At 57.3% G+C, this 16,141-nt stretch overlaps 2 protein-coding genes across 5 annotated transcripts; one reads left to right on the top strand and one right to left on the bottom strand.

Annotated features, from left to right (window-relative positions):
- Nucleotides 1–302: 302 nt before the first annotated feature.
- CPLX3 (complexin 3) lies at nucleotides 303–3,611 on the top strand. Its single transcript, XM_061159642.1, has 3 exons — nucleotides 303–466; nucleotides 1,615–1,702; nucleotides 3,387–3,611. The coding sequence occupies exons 1-3, from the start codon at nucleotides 303–305 to the stop codon at nucleotides 3,609–3,611; spliced, it is 477 nt and encodes a 158-aa protein (XP_061015625.1).
- A 5,385-nt stretch (nucleotides 3,612–8,996) lies between these two features.
- ULK3 (unc-51 like kinase 3) lies at nucleotides 8,997–16,043 on the bottom strand. Of its 4 annotated transcripts, none has more exons than XM_061158993.1 (16): nucleotides 15,894–16,043; nucleotides 15,104–15,244; nucleotides 14,900–15,020; nucleotides 14,105–14,209; nucleotides 13,276–13,419; nucleotides 13,002–13,084; nucleotides 12,236–12,391; nucleotides 11,957–12,062; nucleotides 11,711–11,751; nucleotides 11,382–11,487; nucleotides 11,180–11,244; nucleotides 11,018–11,096; nucleotides 10,901–10,941; nucleotides 10,474–10,521; nucleotides 10,253–10,319; nucleotides 8,997–10,133 (listed from the first exon to the last, which is right to left on the bottom strand). In XM_061158993.1, exons 1-16 carry the CDS (start codon nucleotides 15,993–15,995, stop codon nucleotides 10,117–10,119), a joined length of 1,422 nt encoding a protein of 473 aa, XP_061014976.1. In that variant the 5' UTR covers nucleotides 15,996–16,043; the 3' UTR covers nucleotides 8,997–10,116. The 4 variants fall into 4 exon arrangements, with proteins under 4 accessions (XP_061014976.1, XP_061014977.1, XP_061014978.1 ...); XM_061158994.1 differs by having other exon boundaries at nucleotides 11,382–11,484; XM_061158995.1 differs by lacking the exon at nucleotides 10,474–10,521.
- Between the last annotated feature and the right edge of the window lie 98 nt (nucleotides 16,044–16,141).

Raw genomic sequence — 16,141 nt, 5'->3', positions numbered from 1 at the left:
ATCCGTTGTCAGCAGTGCCCAGCGGAGCTTGGCATGCAAGGAGGCACGTTGGGGAGGCGGGAGTGAGGAGCGGGCACGTGGTCCAGTCTGCTCAGCCCCGTGCATGCCCCCCGCCCCCTGTGAGGAGGGGTTTGGGGCTATGGAGGCGGGCCCGGGCAGGGGCGGGCGGTGGGCGGTGCAGAGCGTGGGGCTCCTGCCTGCGGCGGGAGCTGTCCCTGAGACCTAGTGCTGAAGTAGGAGCGGACGTGCCTGGGTGCCTGCCGCGTGGTAACCGGCGCCCGGTGCCCAGGTCAGCGAAGACCATGGCGTTCATGGTGAAGACCATGGTGGGCGGCCAGCTGAAGAACCTCACTGGGAGCCTGGGGGGCGGCGAGGACAAGGGGGACGGGGACAAGTCGGCCGCCGAGGCGCAGGGCATGAGCCGAGAGGAGTATGAGGAGTATCAGAAGCAACTGGTGGAAGAGAAGTGAGTGGCATCCCTTCCTGGCTCCAACGGCCCTCCCCACTCCCCAAGAGCCTCCCGGCCCACCCTTAGGGCAGTCTCAGACCCCGAGCTCCTCCCCTATTTTTCCAGACGAGGTAAGGGCCGGGCGGCGCCCTCTAGGCTGCCCCCAGAGCCACCCCATCTCCAACCTAGACCCCCGCTCCACTTTTACATTCGGGCCCAGAGGGAGTGGGGGCAGGGGCGACAGGGGCCTGAGACGAGGTGGGGGCACGTGCATTTCTGACGAAACAAGTAATCCCTTAATCCGATCTGGTCTCAGCCGTCTGTGTCTTCCAACTGGAGCTCTTCTGAGCCTGAGGCTCCGAGAAAAGCGCTGCAGCTGAGGGAGAATCAGTTATAGAGACACATCCTGAGATGAGGGCACTCTTGTGTGAGGACAATGCTGGGACAGAGAGGTACCTGGAGTGGAGTTAGGGGCTCAACTCCAGACTAGGCTGCTTGGGTCAGATCCTGGCTTCGCTTCTTTTTTGCTGGGTGACCCTAGGCAAGTTACTTAACCTTTCTGTGCCTCAGTTTCTTCTTCTGTAAAATGTGGGTGGTGATAAAACATGCCGTATATGTTTATGAGGGTTAATACTTAATGCACATAAACCGGTTAGCAAGACACCTGGCACATGGCAAACCATTAAATATTAGCTATTATTTCACTTAATCACGATAACAGTTTTGTGCGTGGCAAAATCCTATCCTCATTTTACAAAACAGGAAAGTAAATGATTTACCCAAAGACAAAAAGTGGTGGTGGAGCCAGGATGCGAACCCGTGTCTGTCCCAAATACTTTTCCCCACACTGACACAACCTGTCAGAAAAAGAAAAGACAGATCGAGTCAGAGGCCACCCATGTCAGGGTCCGGAGAGCCAGACAGACGTGCCCCGATAGCTGCGTCGGGCGACGTGTGCGGAGGCAATAAAGGGCACTGTGATACCCGGGAAAGGCGGCGAAGATTAATCTTGGCTGGTCAGAGCACCCAACATACCGGCCCGCGGCCGGCGGGGGCGGGAGCCAAGTAAACTTCGGCTAGGACATAGAGACCCTTCCCGCCCCTTCCTCGCAGGCCCCGCCCACTTTCTCAGCCCGGGTGGTGATTCCGCCCCGGTGCCCCCACAGGATGGAGCGGGACGCGCAATTCACGCAGAGGAAGGCAGAGCGGGCCACGCTGCGGAGCCACTTCCGAGACAAATACCGGCTGCCCAAGGTAAGCTTAGGACCCTGGGCTGCAAGACACATCCGGGACCTTGAGCTGTGGGCTCCGGACCCCTTTGCCCTACTCCTGGCGCTGCAACTCTCAGGGAGTGTTTGATTAAGTTAACGATTCTCTCACTCCTTCATTCATTCACGGTTAATTAGTGCCTGCCAAGGGCCAGGGCTTGACGCTGAGAGGTAGCCCAGCAGATGGGTTTGTGTTTCTGGAGTCAATCCAGGCCCCTTCTCTCCTCCAACCCCGACTCACCCAACCCAGAGTCAGGGCTAGGCAGATGAAGAGTTGGAAGGCAGTAGATTCTACCTCAGGGGTAAACTCTCTTGGCGCTTCTGAACACCCAGGGAGGGAGGTGGACAGAGAGAAGGCAGCACTTTCTGTGTGCTTGATCTTCATGCCCTTACCTAACCATTTAGTAACTCTGCCAGGTAGCTACTACCCACATCTCCAGATAAAGAAACTGAGGCTCAGAGAGATTAAGGGACTTGGCTATGGTCATACACAGCCAGAGAGGGACGGGAGTGGGAAAGGAGATCAAGCCTGTACCTGCTGAGCCTGCATTTGTTCCCAGACCCCCGGTTGCCTTCCAAAGTATGAAGTCTGTCTGCAGAGAGTAAAGTACCCCCTTGACTGCCCAAGTAGCTAGGAGGATGTCTCCTCTAGGCTCTGCAGCATCAGATGACCATGTAAGAGTTCTGCTCCTGTTGCCTAAGGAGGGAACTGAGGCACAAGCCACTCCCCCTGCCCAGAAGCTAGACTCTGAGGAGAAAGGGAAGCACAGGCTACAGTACACTTGAACTTGATCTTCCACTTGAATTGGAGGATCAGATATGTGAGCATCATATTCACTCATTCAGTACATGTTTATTGAGCCCCTGGCTGCCTCTGATTTCCCACAGGGCATTAGTCTTTTGAAAATCTCTCAAAGGGAGAGTCAAACTCAGCTAGAAATGGATCATTCCTCAAATGCTTGCACTAAGCATATAAGAGACACAACTCTGCCATCAGAGAACTCTGGGTCCTCTAGGAGAGAAAGACTTGGCTATAACCGAGTAGGACATAAAGTGGAAAGCCAAAGAGCCCCCAAAGGGACAGGGAAGTGCAATGACCATCAGTAGGTAGGTGCTATGCAAAGAGGACACAGACGTTGGAATGAGGGACATAGGTTTACATTTAGCTCCCCCACTTCCTAGAGGTGTGACTTTGGGGAAATTACTAAAGTTATCTGAGCCTCAATTTCCTTATTTGTAAAATGGAGAAAATAATACCTACCTCACAGGGTAGGTTGTGAGCATTAAAAGCACTCAGCTCGGTGTCACCCATGTGATAGGTGTTGGATGAATGGAATCCATCACTGTGATGGGTAACATTCTTCAGTGTAGTTAATGACAGTCAACACACAACTTAGCTGACTCAGTCTGACTCCAAAGTATTTTTATGTTGTCATTACTCACTGCACTAGTGTCTTACTTTCAGTATCTCAGGGTGAAGTAAGGTGGTGTGAAAGGGCAAGGTCTCTATATCTAAGCGTCAAAAGCTTGATCCCAGCATGGAGAAGGGGGGCTGAGTTCACTGGAACCTGGAGTTCCAGAATCTTGGGTTCCAGGCCCCTCCTTGCCCCTCAACTCTGAGTCGCCACAGACCTCCAAGCCCACAGCATCCCTTTCCCTCTTCCCTTCAGAACGAAACAGACGAGAGCCAGATCCAGATGGCAGGTGGAGATGTGGAGCTGCCCCGGGAGCTGGCCAAGATGATTGAGGAGGACACAGAGGAGGAGGAGGAGAGGGCCTCGGTCCTTGGGCAGCTGGCCAGCCTCCCTGGCTTGGACCTCGGCTCACTCAAGGACAAGGCCCAGAGCACATTGGGGGACCTCAAGCAATCAGCTGAGAAGTGCCACATCATGTGACTACTTCTCCTAGGGTTACCCACGGGGGTGACCAGAGGTCTGGGCCCACACAAGTGCTGAGAGCATGACTCAGCTTCCAGGGACCCATATCCCATTTTGGCTTTGTCTCCCTGCCCCAGGCCAGCCCCAGGACCCTTCTCATCCAGGGCTCCAGTCTGCCTTCTGCTCTCGCCCTCTCCACTGGGAGCAAAGTTCCCATTCCTCACCCTACCCCTCAGGACCCACCATCCCTACTCAGCCTGGGAAGGCCTCCCAGAATTGTAGGAATAGACCTGACCTTCTCTGACCATGCCCCCAGGTTCCTGCACACAGGAGAACCCACAGAGGGACACACAGAGGGACACAGAGATCCTGGCGTGTGCAGAGGGGAATGTCACACATGCATCCTGGCACGCACAGACACAAACATGGGCCAGCTCCCCTGGGTGCCTAGCTCCTCTAGACACCAACACTCAGATATGCTCAGGGGAGCTTTAAGCAGACACTCACAACAGACAGGAGGCCTGAATTCAAGTCTCCACATTTATTCTCCTTAAAACCCACCACGCTTTCTGGGCCTCAATTCATCATCTGTAAAACTGGAACGGACTGGGTGATTTCTAAGACTTCCTAGCTTGGCCTCCCTGACCCTTGAGAGTCAGCCCCACACCCCTCCTTGGGTAGAGCAGCAGCTGCAGCCATAGTCTCAAGCGGCTGCCACTGTGGGCTCTGGCTCTTGGAAGCCGATGATGCTATGTGAGGGGCTTAGTGCCAAGGATGAAGCTGGCACTGAACAGTAGCCCAGGAGGCTCCAGGCCTTCTCTGGGCCCAGGGCCCAGCCAATTTCTGTTCTGTTCCTGTAGAACTCTCTCTGGATTCCATAGCTGGATTTCCTCTCTCAGTTCAGTGAAAAATAAAAATTCCAAATGACTTGCCTATTCTACTCCTACTGACCTCCAGGAGTCTCGGGTTTCACAGGCCCCTAACCTTGCCCTTGGAGGGGTATTCTCTACCTCCTCATCCACAGCTTCATAGGAGTGCCAACTCCTATAAGATACTCAAGCAGTCATCTAGATGGGCTGCACCAGGGAAGGCAGGGCGTCTGGGGCATTACCTGAGCCTGCAGGAGGGGCTAAGACTCAGCCACAGCTGTCTCTGGCACCTGTACCTATCTCCTTCCACATCTTGGCCATCAAAAGTGTAACAAAACGAAGGCAGGGCAACTGCCTTCCAGCCCAGGCACTGCTGTGTGGCTTTGAGCAGGTCCCTTTCCCTCTCTGAGCCTGTTTCCTCCCCCGCTGTGATATTAAGAGCCCCCACCCAGTAATAATAACACCTGGTTCAAAGGGTGGCCATTTGTAAAGCCCTTGGCACATGATGGACCATATCAATAAATGGTAACTCGTTCTTAAAAAAAAAAGTATAGAGTCCAAATCTCATCCTGCTCACCTACGTGTGTGCTCCGGGGGGGGGGGGGGGGGGGGCGCGGTATCCAGGAGACCAACCAGGAGGCTCGCAAGCAGGCCATCTCAGAGGCCTGAGAGGAACAAGGTGCTACAGGCAGATCCTGGTGCCCCCATTTGACGCCAGACTGTAGAGAAGCCAGCCAAGATTTACAGGCAGAAGAGCCATCTCGGGGTTTGGTTTCAAGGGCAAAGCTTCCATTAGGCTTCTCTGTAAAATAAGAACAAGAAACACAAATCCTGTGCAGTAGGTAATGTGGGGAGGGAGAGGTGGGAGAGAAACAGAGGACGATGAGTTAGGATGGTGGGCGCAGGGAGGGATGCAGGCCCAGAATCTGGGCAGTGATGCTCAGCTGTCACGCTGGGTCTTCTCACTTGAACACCCTAGGGAAAGGGACCTGGGCTGCCCCTCAGGGTGATCATCGGACAGAAACCCCTCCTGACCTTCCTGGAGCTGGAGGAGACCAAGTTCTGGCCCCAGGTTGTGGGGGGTGGGGCATGAGCCACCTCGGCAGCATCAGCAGCGAGGCCCACGTCAGCACTCCGCCCTCCAGGGGCCTTCTGCCTAATGGGACTGGACAGACCCTTTCCCCTCAGTGGTTTGCAGGACCAAAAGTGAAAGAGCAGGGATGTGGGCTGTGGGGAGGCCAGGGGCTGAGCACTCACTGAACCCTCACAAAATGGGCTGGCTGGGGCCTGGGGTTAGGGAGTGGGAGGGGGCCGAGCCCCCTCTCTGGCTCCTTGCTCACAGCCTGAGAACCTTGAGGGGCCCTGACCTGTCCCTGGAATCGAGGTGGAGCGGGCAGTGAAGGCTCAGGCAGACATGGGCAAGGAGGGTGGGCTGAGGGGTGCACAGGCTCTGCTTGCCTCCCCCGACCCTGCTCTTCCTTCCCCTGCTCTCTGGACTTCCCTGTCAGCCCATGGCCCTCTCATCTGTATCTCCAACCCTCGGTCTCCTTCCTGGCTCACACCCACCCAACACCTACGCCCTCAACGTGAGGCTGACCTGGCCGAGCTGCAGTCCCCCCAGCATCTGACCCACTCTCAGCCCTCAGCTCTGCAGTTCACCACTAGACTGCCACTCTCCTCCCATCCTGCTTCTACTCCCACTTAAGACCATCACTTTCTTGATGATTAGTCCATCCTCCCAGTGTGATGTGAGAGCCACAAAGCCACTTACCACCAAAGCTTTCCAGACTGATGCAAGTCCCACCATTAGGGCACCATAGTTTAGAGAAGGTATTTTTCTTTTCCCGGCCCCTCCCTCCTGTTCTCTCCTTTCTTCCCTCTCACCCTGCAGGCAGTCTGAGGATACAGGACATGTTGACAGGTGATGAGACAGCCCCTCCAACCCCTTTCACTCTTTCAGGAGGAAGACAACAGAGATGGCCGGCCTGCCCCCTCTCACTCCCACCCTCAGGTTCTCTGGCCCCAGAAACAGGGGACTTCAGGGAGATAAGTGGCGACCCCTGGCCCCTGCCGGGCTCAAGTCCTCTTCTGCCTTCCCTGCTCCAGACAGCCCAAGCCTGGTTCCCAGAGAGAGGAGGGGTACAGAGAGAAGTGACTTTCCGGAGGCCAGTGGATCTCCAGGGAGGAGCTGGAGAGGGTGGTGATGGGTTTGGAGTTGAGAGGCTCTTCCCTTCCCCCAGTGGCCATATGGTCCCTCTTCCAACACTGGAGGCCCCGGCAGGGGCAGGCAACGGGACATCTGGGGGATGTCCGTTTGCTGAGCCCAAGCTGCTGGCAGTGCCTACTGACTCAGCTGACTCCTGAGGCTGGGTTGGGGGTGGGGAGCCACACATGAGGGGAGCGAGGGAACCATGGAGCCTGCTGCCCTGCCTCCCACCCGGTGCCTGCCAGACATCGCTGTTCCCAGAATCTGTGTGAGGCTCAGAGCAAGGGAGCCAGGCTCGGCTGGGTCTGGGGAAGCAGCAACGCTGAGGCTGCCTTGTCCCTATCAACAACCGCGCCTGTGTCTGTCCGATCATGACTGCAAGTCTGTGTGGGGTCTGCGTGGGTATGTGAGCTTGTACGTGGGTTTCAGTGTTTTTGTAGGCGTCTGTGGCCCATGGCCTGTTAGTATCTCTGTGTGTGTGTGTGTGTGTGTGTGTGTGTGTGTGTGTGTGTGTGTGTGTGTGTGTGTGTGTGTGTGTGTGTGTGTGTGTGTGGTGGGGTGGGGGGGAGGGTTTCAAATGTATAGGTGTGGGTTGTGAGTTACTCTGGGGAAGGTGCCCCCTTCTTTCACATCCTAGCCTCAGGGTTGGGCCATCTTCCTCTCAGGGACGGCTGGGGTGGCAGCTGGCCTCTGAGGACAACAGCCCTTCTAAATGACCTCCCTCAGGAACCAAGGTTCTGTGTCCTTCCTCATCCCCAGTCAGGCAGGTAGGCTGGCCCCAGAGACACCTGGGTCCCTCAATCTGCTCCAGAGGCCCATCCGCTTCTCCCAGGGCTGGTCCCTTGGGAGAGAGAGGGCCCAATGCTGCCTGCGCTTGGGGGACTTAGTGGAGGTGAGAGGACGGGGCAGGGTGAGCACCCAGATGCTGGGAGGGAGAGGTGGCCTGCCCTGTCTTGGGCACTTTCAAAGTGCTAAAGGTGAGAGGTGGAAACTCTCGCTCCTAGGGAAGAAAACTTATTAAGATTAGCATATTTCCCACAGGCCTCTATCATTTAAAGAAAGCCCCAGGGAGCCCCACCTCCTCTGGCTGGGCTGCCTCCCTCCTTGGAGGTGGCTTAGACATATCACGTCTTGCCCAGGGAGGGCCCCACCCCAGGGCCTCCTCCACCAGCCTCAGGCTCCCAGGTCTTTCCTATACCCAGTGCCCCCACGGGGGCCCATTCCCCTCCATAATCACATGTAGAATGGTATCAGGCCCCTGTTCTCAGATTGCCAATGCAGACACCACAAATAGAAACTGGGGCCTCCGGGGCCAAACTTTTATCCCATTATCCTTCTATTTGATTAGTCTTTCACAAACCCCATCCTTCCTCATTCCCACTCTCCCTCCCATCCATTTCTCTCAATTTATCCACCCAACTGGGTCCATTCATTCTCCTCCTTCCTTCTCATTTTACTCAGAGGATTTTCTGTCCAGCCCACTCCCAGAAATAATCTGAATGCATTCCTCTGAAAATAACATTTTTTGAATTCTGTGTGCCAGGCTCATTTAATCCTCACAGATTCCCACGGGGCATTTACCTTCATCCTCATTTTACTGAGAAACAGGCTAATCAATGGGTCCCAAGCTTCAGAGCCACAGAGTAAGGCCAGATTTTAGCTCTGCTTCCCGTCTTCTGGGTCACTGCTCCACACTGCCACCCAACGGTTAGGCTTCTGGAGAAGTTAGCCCTTTAAGGTCTGCATGGAAGGCTGAGCATCGAGGGAAACCTCGGGCCTTGGTGGCTGCCCAAGGGGGTGAGCTCCCTCTCCCTAAATCCCCAAAGATGCTCCTCCCACTAGAGGGTGGGGGGAGGGCTGCTGGAAACCACCCCAACTTGGGGGGCCCCGGGGAGCTGAGCATGAGCACAAGACACCCTAGAGGATGCCCTTTCCCTAATCCGGCTCACTGGCCCAGGGTGAGAAGGGGTGGAGGCATCGGGTCCTGTCTGGGACGAGCAGTGTACAGCACAGAAGTTTAAGAGAATCACTCCTGCCACCAGGCTCTCCTCCCCGTGCAGACAGGAAGGGCTTCCCTGGTTCTGAGGCCTGTGCTTGCGGCTCCCCACTGCTGTCCTGGGTGGTAGGAGGACTGGCGGCCAGTCAGCCTGGTCCTCCCGGACCCCCAGGGCTCCCCGAGGGCAGGGGGCAGATGTGGCTTTCACTCCCCCAACCCTGTGACCTCCCCCAGCCTCCTGCAGACCACCCAGCTTTTCCTGAGGCCCCTCTAGCCCCAGCCTGTGAACTGGGGCTCTCCTGTTTTCCCCAGGGCAAGAAGAGAAGAACAAATTCAGAAAATAATTTAATAGAAAAACAATGAATTATATTCTTTACACCCAGTCTCCTATAGGGAAGGCAGACAACTCTTGCCCCAAGGAGGCATTTAAGGACAGGATTAGCAATCACTAACACCCTCTCTGATTGTTTAGAAAAGAAAAGCCTAAATAACTCCAGGGAGATATATTCTTTCCAGATTAAAGACACTTTGTTCTCCTGGAAGCCCATGTAGGGGCTTGAGGAGAGAGTAATAGTCCCACTGGAGAGATGGGGAGAACCCAGGCCGGGAAAGGGGAAGGAGCTTGCCTGGGGTCACACACTGGAGGAGCAGCCATGTCAGACCCAGGACCAGGTCTCCTGGATCACTGGTTCCCCCGGAGCCTGACAGGCCAGACAGCCCGCATGCCTCCCCATCCCAGGCCTGGACCAGCTCTGCGGTCAGTACAGGCATTCCTCAGAGGGGTGAAGGTGGGAGGGGTGAGGATTGAGGACCCCTCCCCTTGTGCCCTCCTGACCAGGGCAAGAACAAGGCATGGGTTTCTCAAATTTGCCCCATCTCTACCAAAGATATTATTTTCATGCATGAAGAATAATCTTAAAATGTTGAGAGGGTAGGCTGGGGTCAGCTCCCAGGAAGACTGGTTGAGTTCTGCAGGGCTGAGTGCATATGGTGGGATGGGTGGTCCCTGAGGGGTCTTGGAGTGCCCTGTTCCAGTGCACAGAGGGAGGTGAGGCTCCCAGGAAAGACAGGGGTGGGCACAGCTGCCTGCTGGCAGGGAGTGAAAAGAGCAGGAGTGCACTGCAGAGGACCCTGGCCCTCATCTCAGAGCAAAACCAGAAATCAACAGGCCCAGCAACCAGCAAACAACAAAAGTCATGTGACAGAAACACACTTCTCCCAGAGTTCTCCCCACCCCAGGCCAAGGCCCCGTGCTCCTGGCACACACCGTGGGCTCTTAGACTCTCAAGGGAGTTAGAGTCTCCCAAGGGGTGCTGGGGATCCTGCGGTATGGGGGTCCTGCCCATCCAGGAAGCCTGCTCCATAGTGTTGCTGAGCGCCACAGAATTCTGGGGGCCAGCTGGGGTGAATGCGTCCCCAGTTCCCGGTGATCTGTCCGATCATCCTTCAGGGTCATTGCAGAGTACAAGCTGTGGAAGGGAAGTGGGGAGTGTCAGTCTTGGGTCTCTGGCAAAAGAGGCAAAATCCAGGGCTGCCCCAGTCTTCATTCCTCCTCGGGTGAAGGGTCAGACCCCAGGGCAGGACTCACAGCTACGAACAGACTCCGACAGCCCCTCTTTGTCCAGGGTCTCGGCTTCCCAGTGAGACTCTTTCATCTGCAGAACATAAAGGACAAGACTGTGATGGAGAGACCTGGAGATAGGAACGAGAGAGAGACACACAGTGCAGGGAGTGGGGGACAGACAGCCACAGGCAGACAGGAACAGCACACACATAGCTTTGCCCCAGTGTGGGTCCCCACGTGCCCACCTTGACCTGCTCCTTCAGGTATTCAGCCCGAGCCATGAGATTCTGAACCTACCAAGGGAAGACATGCCCAGGGACGTGGGGTGAGGAGAGGCCTTCAAGTTGAGCTCCTTCTCACTCCAATGCTCCCCGGGACCCTCTGCCTCATGAGAACAACTTGCCTGAGTCCTTCTCTGCCCCTTCCTCCAGGAAGCCTCCTGACTGCTGCTCAGTTCCCAGACCCTGCCCTGTCCCTCTGCCCTGACCCAAGCACCCGAACCCTGATGACGTGCACAGGGGTCACCAACTTAGCAAGTCTGTGAGGTCTGACTCCCAGACCTGGGGCACCCTGAGGGAACCCGAGGAGGTCCCCACACATGGAAGCAGGGCAAACGGGGAAGACGAACCCCACCCCCCCACCCCCACTGACCCTCCCAACCCCAGTGGGCACCTCAGTGTGAAGCAGCTCCCGCCTCCGGCCTGGGGGCTCCGCTGCGGAGAGAGGGAGGGCGCGTGGTGAGGGCAGGGTGGCCGAGGGCCGGTGGGGAGGGTGGGGCTGGGGCCTCACCTGCCAGCAGCAGCAGCAGCTCCCCCAGACTGCGCTGGTATAGGGCCAGCGCGTCCTGCTCCCCACCAGCCTCTTCCTCCTGCAGCCACATGAACACCAGGTCTTCCAGGGGCATGGCTTGGATTCCTCCTGCCCCACCCAGACCCTCCCGCAGCTCCAAACCTTGGCCATGGCAGCTGAAGCCACTTCCAGGGCAGCCAGGAGGCGTGGCTTGTCCCGGGCCATCTCTGGGATGAGGGGCAAAGGTGCACTGTGAGAGGAGCAGTCTGCTTTCTCACCTCGGGACGCCTACCTCCACCTCTCTCCCCCTTGGGCTGGAGGGAAGTGGCCGGCGAACTGGTGGTCAACTGGGGTCGGGGCCTACCTCTGAGCAGGTCTTGGGCAGAGGTCCCCTGCCTCAGCAGGGCCTGACTGGAGGAGGAGATGATGGCCTTGAGCTCCTCAGCCCGGGACACGTACTCCCCTACCTGCTGGAGGGCAAGGGGCTGACAAAGGGCTGTCCCCCACTCCCTCCCTCACCAGCACCCAGCTTCAGGTTCTCCCTCTGGGTCCTCAGTGATTGCCCCAAACTGCAACGTCAGGGGCCAACTGAGGCCGGGCTGAACCCCTTCCCAGGGAGGGAGGTTCCTCTAGGAGAGCCAACCCCCAGAGGCCCTGAGACTCCTCCCCATGTCCTCAGGGGACTCTGATCACCTTCGCTTTAATTGCCTTCTTCCGCTGGGCGTCCACTTCGTCTGCAGAAAGTGGGGGTTTAAATCAGGTCTCTGAAGCGAGGAGACCCCTGCCTCACACCAACCCCTCTGGGATCCCCCAAAGCACTGAGTTCCAGATTTCCCCACTGTCTTGTCTCCCACAAAATTCTGGAAAGGGAGCTGCTTCTGGAAGCCAGCCACTGTGGCTGTGGCTGGCCCCGTCCTGCCGCACCCGCCTGGCACTCACAATGCAGGGCGGGCACGAAGTAGTCGAGGGCCTTGCAGTAGAGAGACAAGGCGGCCGCAGCGTCCCCCTCCTGGTCCTTCTTCACAGCCTGCACCACCAGGGCGGTCTGCGGGAGGGCAGATCGGGAGTCATGCCCACCCCCCACGCTCACTGCAAGGGGTCATCCATACCCTGAACCCACCCTCTGCCTCCTGCTGGGCAGGTCACCTGGTCCCCACTGAAAGGGATCGATGAAACCCCCACCTGCCCTCAGCCCACCCGTCTCCACTGGCTGCTCACTGCTCGTGCCAGGCTCTCCCCACTGGGCATGTGCTCCAGGTCCACCCAAGGGTGGGCGAAGAAGTCCTGGAAGGAGATGCGGCGGCTGGGGTCCCGCTCCAGAAGCCGCTGCAGCAGATCTCGGCAGTCCTGGGAGAGTTGGGGCCGCAGGGGGAGCTGCGGGGGTCAGGATGGAACAGATCACACTGGGCTCTGGCACGCTGGCCCCCAGCCCCAGGGGCCTGTCAGGACCACCCTGTCCTGGGGGCCCCCCAAGACACACATCTGACAGATGGAGAATATGAGACGAGGAGAAAGAGTGACAGGTCAGAGTGTGACAGCCAGTGAGAGCCAAGCCTCCTCCCCAGGCTCCTGTCTTTGTGGTTGGTTCTATGGATGCAGCCTGCTAGGCTCCTCTGTCCATGGGATTCTCCAGCCAAGAATACTGGAGTGGGTTGCCATTTCCTCCTCCAGGGGATCTTCCCAACACAGGGATGAACATGCATCTCCTGCATTGGCAGGCAGATTCTTTACCACTGAGCCACCTGGGAAGCCCTTCTCCCCATGGGGAACCTGTAACAGGCTGTAGGGCAGGCCTTTTGCTCCCCACTATGGTTGATCTGGGTTCCCGGGACTGAATGGAGCCAACCTTCAGGCTAGAGCGTGCCCAGCTCCACAGTGGTGGCCTGGAGCCCACACTCCAGTCTGCAGGTGGCAGTGAGCTCTGCCACCTCAGGGCCCTGACTCCCGCTGCCCCTCATAGTTTCGAAGGCCCTACCAGACCTACCTCAATAACCCGGTTGCTCCGGATCTTCTCTTCCAGCTCTGAGAACGACCTGGAGGCAAAGGGGGGCTGCCCGAAGAGGGCTTCTGTGGAAGGGAGGCAGAGGGCAGGCTGGGAGGGGATAGGGTCAAGCTGGGCCTGGCCCACTCCTGGAGAAGGGCCCCAGACCAGGAGAGTCAGGGTTCTCATTAAAACCCTTCAGGAGTGGCCCAGTGATGCTCTGCCTGAGGAGACACAGTGCAGACCTCCACGTGGGGGCAGGGGACAGAGCTCTCACCATACAGGATGACCCCCACAGACCAGAGGTCTACACGGGCATCGTACTGCCGCTGACACACCATCTCGGGAGCCATGTAGAGAGGGGAGCCACGAAGCACGTGCTTCTCATCCCGGGGGGACATGTGCTGTGCAAAGCCAAAGTCTGCAGGCAAGAGGCCAGGCAGCAGGGCTCAGTTTCTGCTCCTGCTTTACAGCCTCCCCCTTGGGCTCCAGGGCAGGGCTCCTCCCACCCTCTAGACTCACCAGGATTAACCCCACTTCCCTACCTTGCTCATGTCGTTTCTCTCACCACAAACCCTTCTACCTCTTTGAGGGCATATATTCTACCCGTCCTGCACAGCCCCACTGCACACCTCTTCCCAGGAAGCCCACCCTGATCACACCAGCAATGAGGATAAGGGCTCACTAGGGGTTGACCTCTCCCTCACTGTCCTACCCAGCTCCGTGGACCTCTCTGGCCTCCAACTTCAAGTCAGTTCTCCTCCAAATTTTATCAGGGGCCACAACTACCCCTTTCCCCATTCCACACTTTCCAACACTGCCCCAGACTGAGTCACAGTTTGGTGATGGATAAAAAACTAAGTCTGGTCACACTTTGAACCCTGACCCCAACCAGGATATCACATCACTGGCGTCAAGCACAGGTAGCCTGAGAAAGGCCCTATCTTTTGGTGACGGGGCCTGTCCCTGGACATCCCAGCCTGTTGCTGTCTGATGACTCAATAGAGGGCTCCATGAGAACCAGGGCTGCTGAGCGAGCTCAGGCAGAAGGCGGCCTCTGCACACCCACCCTCCAAACCTCCACACCTTCTGTTCCAGACTCACACCTGCCAGTTTAAGGTGGGGCTTCTCCAGGGAGCTCAGCAGAATGTTCTGTGGCTTCAGGTCCAGGTGAGAGATATTCCGTTCATGTAAGAACTGCAGGGCACTGGCTAGGCAGTAGGAACCGTGCAGAGTGACAGGTCAGAGAAGCCTATCTCTCCCATCCCCTCTCTTACCTGCCCGCCTGCCCAACCCCAGTTCTGGCCTGGTCTACCAAATGCTTTTTTTTTTTTTCGCCTGTGCTGCATCTCAGCTGTGGCATGTGGGATCTAGTTCTCTGACCACGGATTGAATCTGGGCCCCTGTGTTGGGAATGCAGAGTCTGATCTAACCACTGGACCACCAGCAAAGTCCCTACCAAGTGCTCTACATACAAGCACCAGGCTCCCCTCTCTGCTAAGACTTTGCCCTACCCCCACCTCGAGTGACCTCCTTCCTCCCTTGTACCCCTTCACAAGTCTCCCCTCCTCCTAGAAGCCTCCCTAGATGCCCCAGCCCTTTAGGCCCTTGCTCTTTTCCTTGGCGAAACACTTGGGTCTTCGGAAAGTTCCACGAGGTCTTTCTGTTACTGAATATGTTTCACGTGTGGAAGCTTGTACTCCCCACAGATGGGACTCCTCTCCATCTCTCTCACAGCATCCTTAACCAGGGATGGGCAAAACGAAGGATGGGCCCTACAAATCCAAGCTGGGATGGCAGGCAACTGCTAAGAGTGTCACAGCTCTAAGCCTGGGGCAAGGGTGGGGTGGGAGAGCAGAGATCATGGGAAGGGGCGTCAGGCTGGGGTCAGAGGCTTTTACCCAACTGCTGCATGAAGACCCGAGCCACCTTCTCAGGCAGAATCCTGCGGGTGTGGATGAAGCGAGACAGGTCACCTCCTGCGCAGAACTCCATGATGAGGTAGATGTTGTCACTGTCCCACTGGGGTTAGAGGCAGAGAGATGGCTTGAAGAGAGTGGCCCTTCTCAGCCCCCTTTGGTGGTCACCCCATCCCAAGCCCACACCTGGAAGTCTTTCAGCTGTACAATGTGGGGGTGTCGAATGCCCTTGAGGATCTCAATCTCTGTCAGGAGGTTTTCCACGGATGCCTTGTTCAGACTCTTCTTGGCCACACACTTTATGGCTACCACCTCCCGAGTATCCTTCTGTGGGGACAGGAGATTCAAGGGCTCTGCCTTGAGAGAGCCAGGAACCATGCATGGCCAGAAGGGCTCTGGTCCCCTCTGCCCTGCTCCTCCTCTCTGGGTCTACCCACTCACACCAGCATCCAGGTTGCCCAGCTGCCCTTTCTCAAACCAATAAGGCACCAAGATTCTGGAATCCTGGCTTTCCCACTAGCCTCTCTGCTTCACAATCCCTTTCATTGTATTCTAGAGTGCCCCTGCTAAGGCATGTTATTCACTGTTCTAAACTGCCCACTCTGCTTCCTAAGTGGGTCCAGCCTTCTAGAACCCTGCCCCAGGCTCCTCCCAACCCACAGGTATCCTCCCTGTTTGGAGCCTATTCTTCAGCCACTGACGCCGAGGCTCCGAGGTCTTCACTCGTTTCTCCGCACAACAGCGGTGTGTATTTGTTTTGAAGAACTATCTGTGGCGGTCACCGCACACCTCCTCCACAGAAGGTCGACCTGGCATAGGCCAGGCCGTGGACCCTTAGCTCATGCCGTCTCAACCTCTCCCCGTTTCCCGGCCTGGGCTTGCTCAGCGTCTGGCGGGCACCGGGGCCAGAACCTCAGAAGTTCTCGAGCCCCCGATTGCTGCCTCGCACAGAAACCCCGAGGCGCCCCGCACCCACCTTGGCGTAGGCCTTGTACACCGTAGCATATGTGCCACTGCCCAGGCGCTCGGTGAGAATGAAGCCGTCCAACCGCGGGGGGCCCCAGCCGGACCCCGCCATCCCGACAGCCCGCGCCCGCGGCCGGGCTCTTCCTGGTTCCCGGAGCCGGGGTTCCGGCCAAGAGAGGTGAGCGCGCGCGCGGCGGGAGGACCGGACTCCACACTGCCCCAAGCGGCGCCCGCCGGAAGTGCAGCGAGGCAGGCGGG

Source organism: Dama dama, chromosome 13 (genome assembly GCF_033118175.1).
Source record: "Dama dama isolate Ldn47 chromosome 13, ASM3311817v1, whole genome shotgun sequence".
Classification (NCBI taxonomy): Eukaryota; Metazoa; Chordata; class Mammalia; order Artiodactyla; family Cervidae; genus Dama; species Dama dama.
This window is presented reverse-complemented; position numbering and strand designations above follow the sequence as displayed.

Excerpts from the sequence above, each read along its gene's own strand:
- CPLX3 (XM_061159642.1), top strand. The coding sequence starts at position 303 with ATGGCGTTCATGGTGAAGACCATGGTGGGCGGCCAGCTGAAGAACCTC. Across the intron at positions 467-1,614 it reads AAGCAACTGGTGGAAGAGAA|GATGGAGCGGGACGCGCAAT; the intron begins GTGAGTGGCATC and ends GTGCCCCCACAG. Across the intron at positions 1,703-3,386 it reads ACAAATACCGGCTGCCCAAG|AACGAAACAGACGAGAGCCA; the intron begins GTAAGCTTAGGA and ends TCTTCCCTTCAG.
- ULK3 (XM_061158993.1), bottom strand. The coding sequence starts at position 15,995 with ATGGCGGGGTCCGGCTGGGGCCCCCCGCGGTTGGACGGCTTCATTCTC. Across the intron at positions 12,063-12,235 it reads GGGAGAGCCTGGCACGAGCA|ACCGCCCTGGTGGTGCAGGC; the intron begins GTGAGCAGCCAG and ends GCCCTCCCGCAG. Across the intron at positions 10,522-10,900 it reads GGGAGCTGCTTCACACTGAG|GTTCAGAATCTCATGGCTCG; the intron begins GTGCCCACTGGG and ends TTCCCTTGGTAG.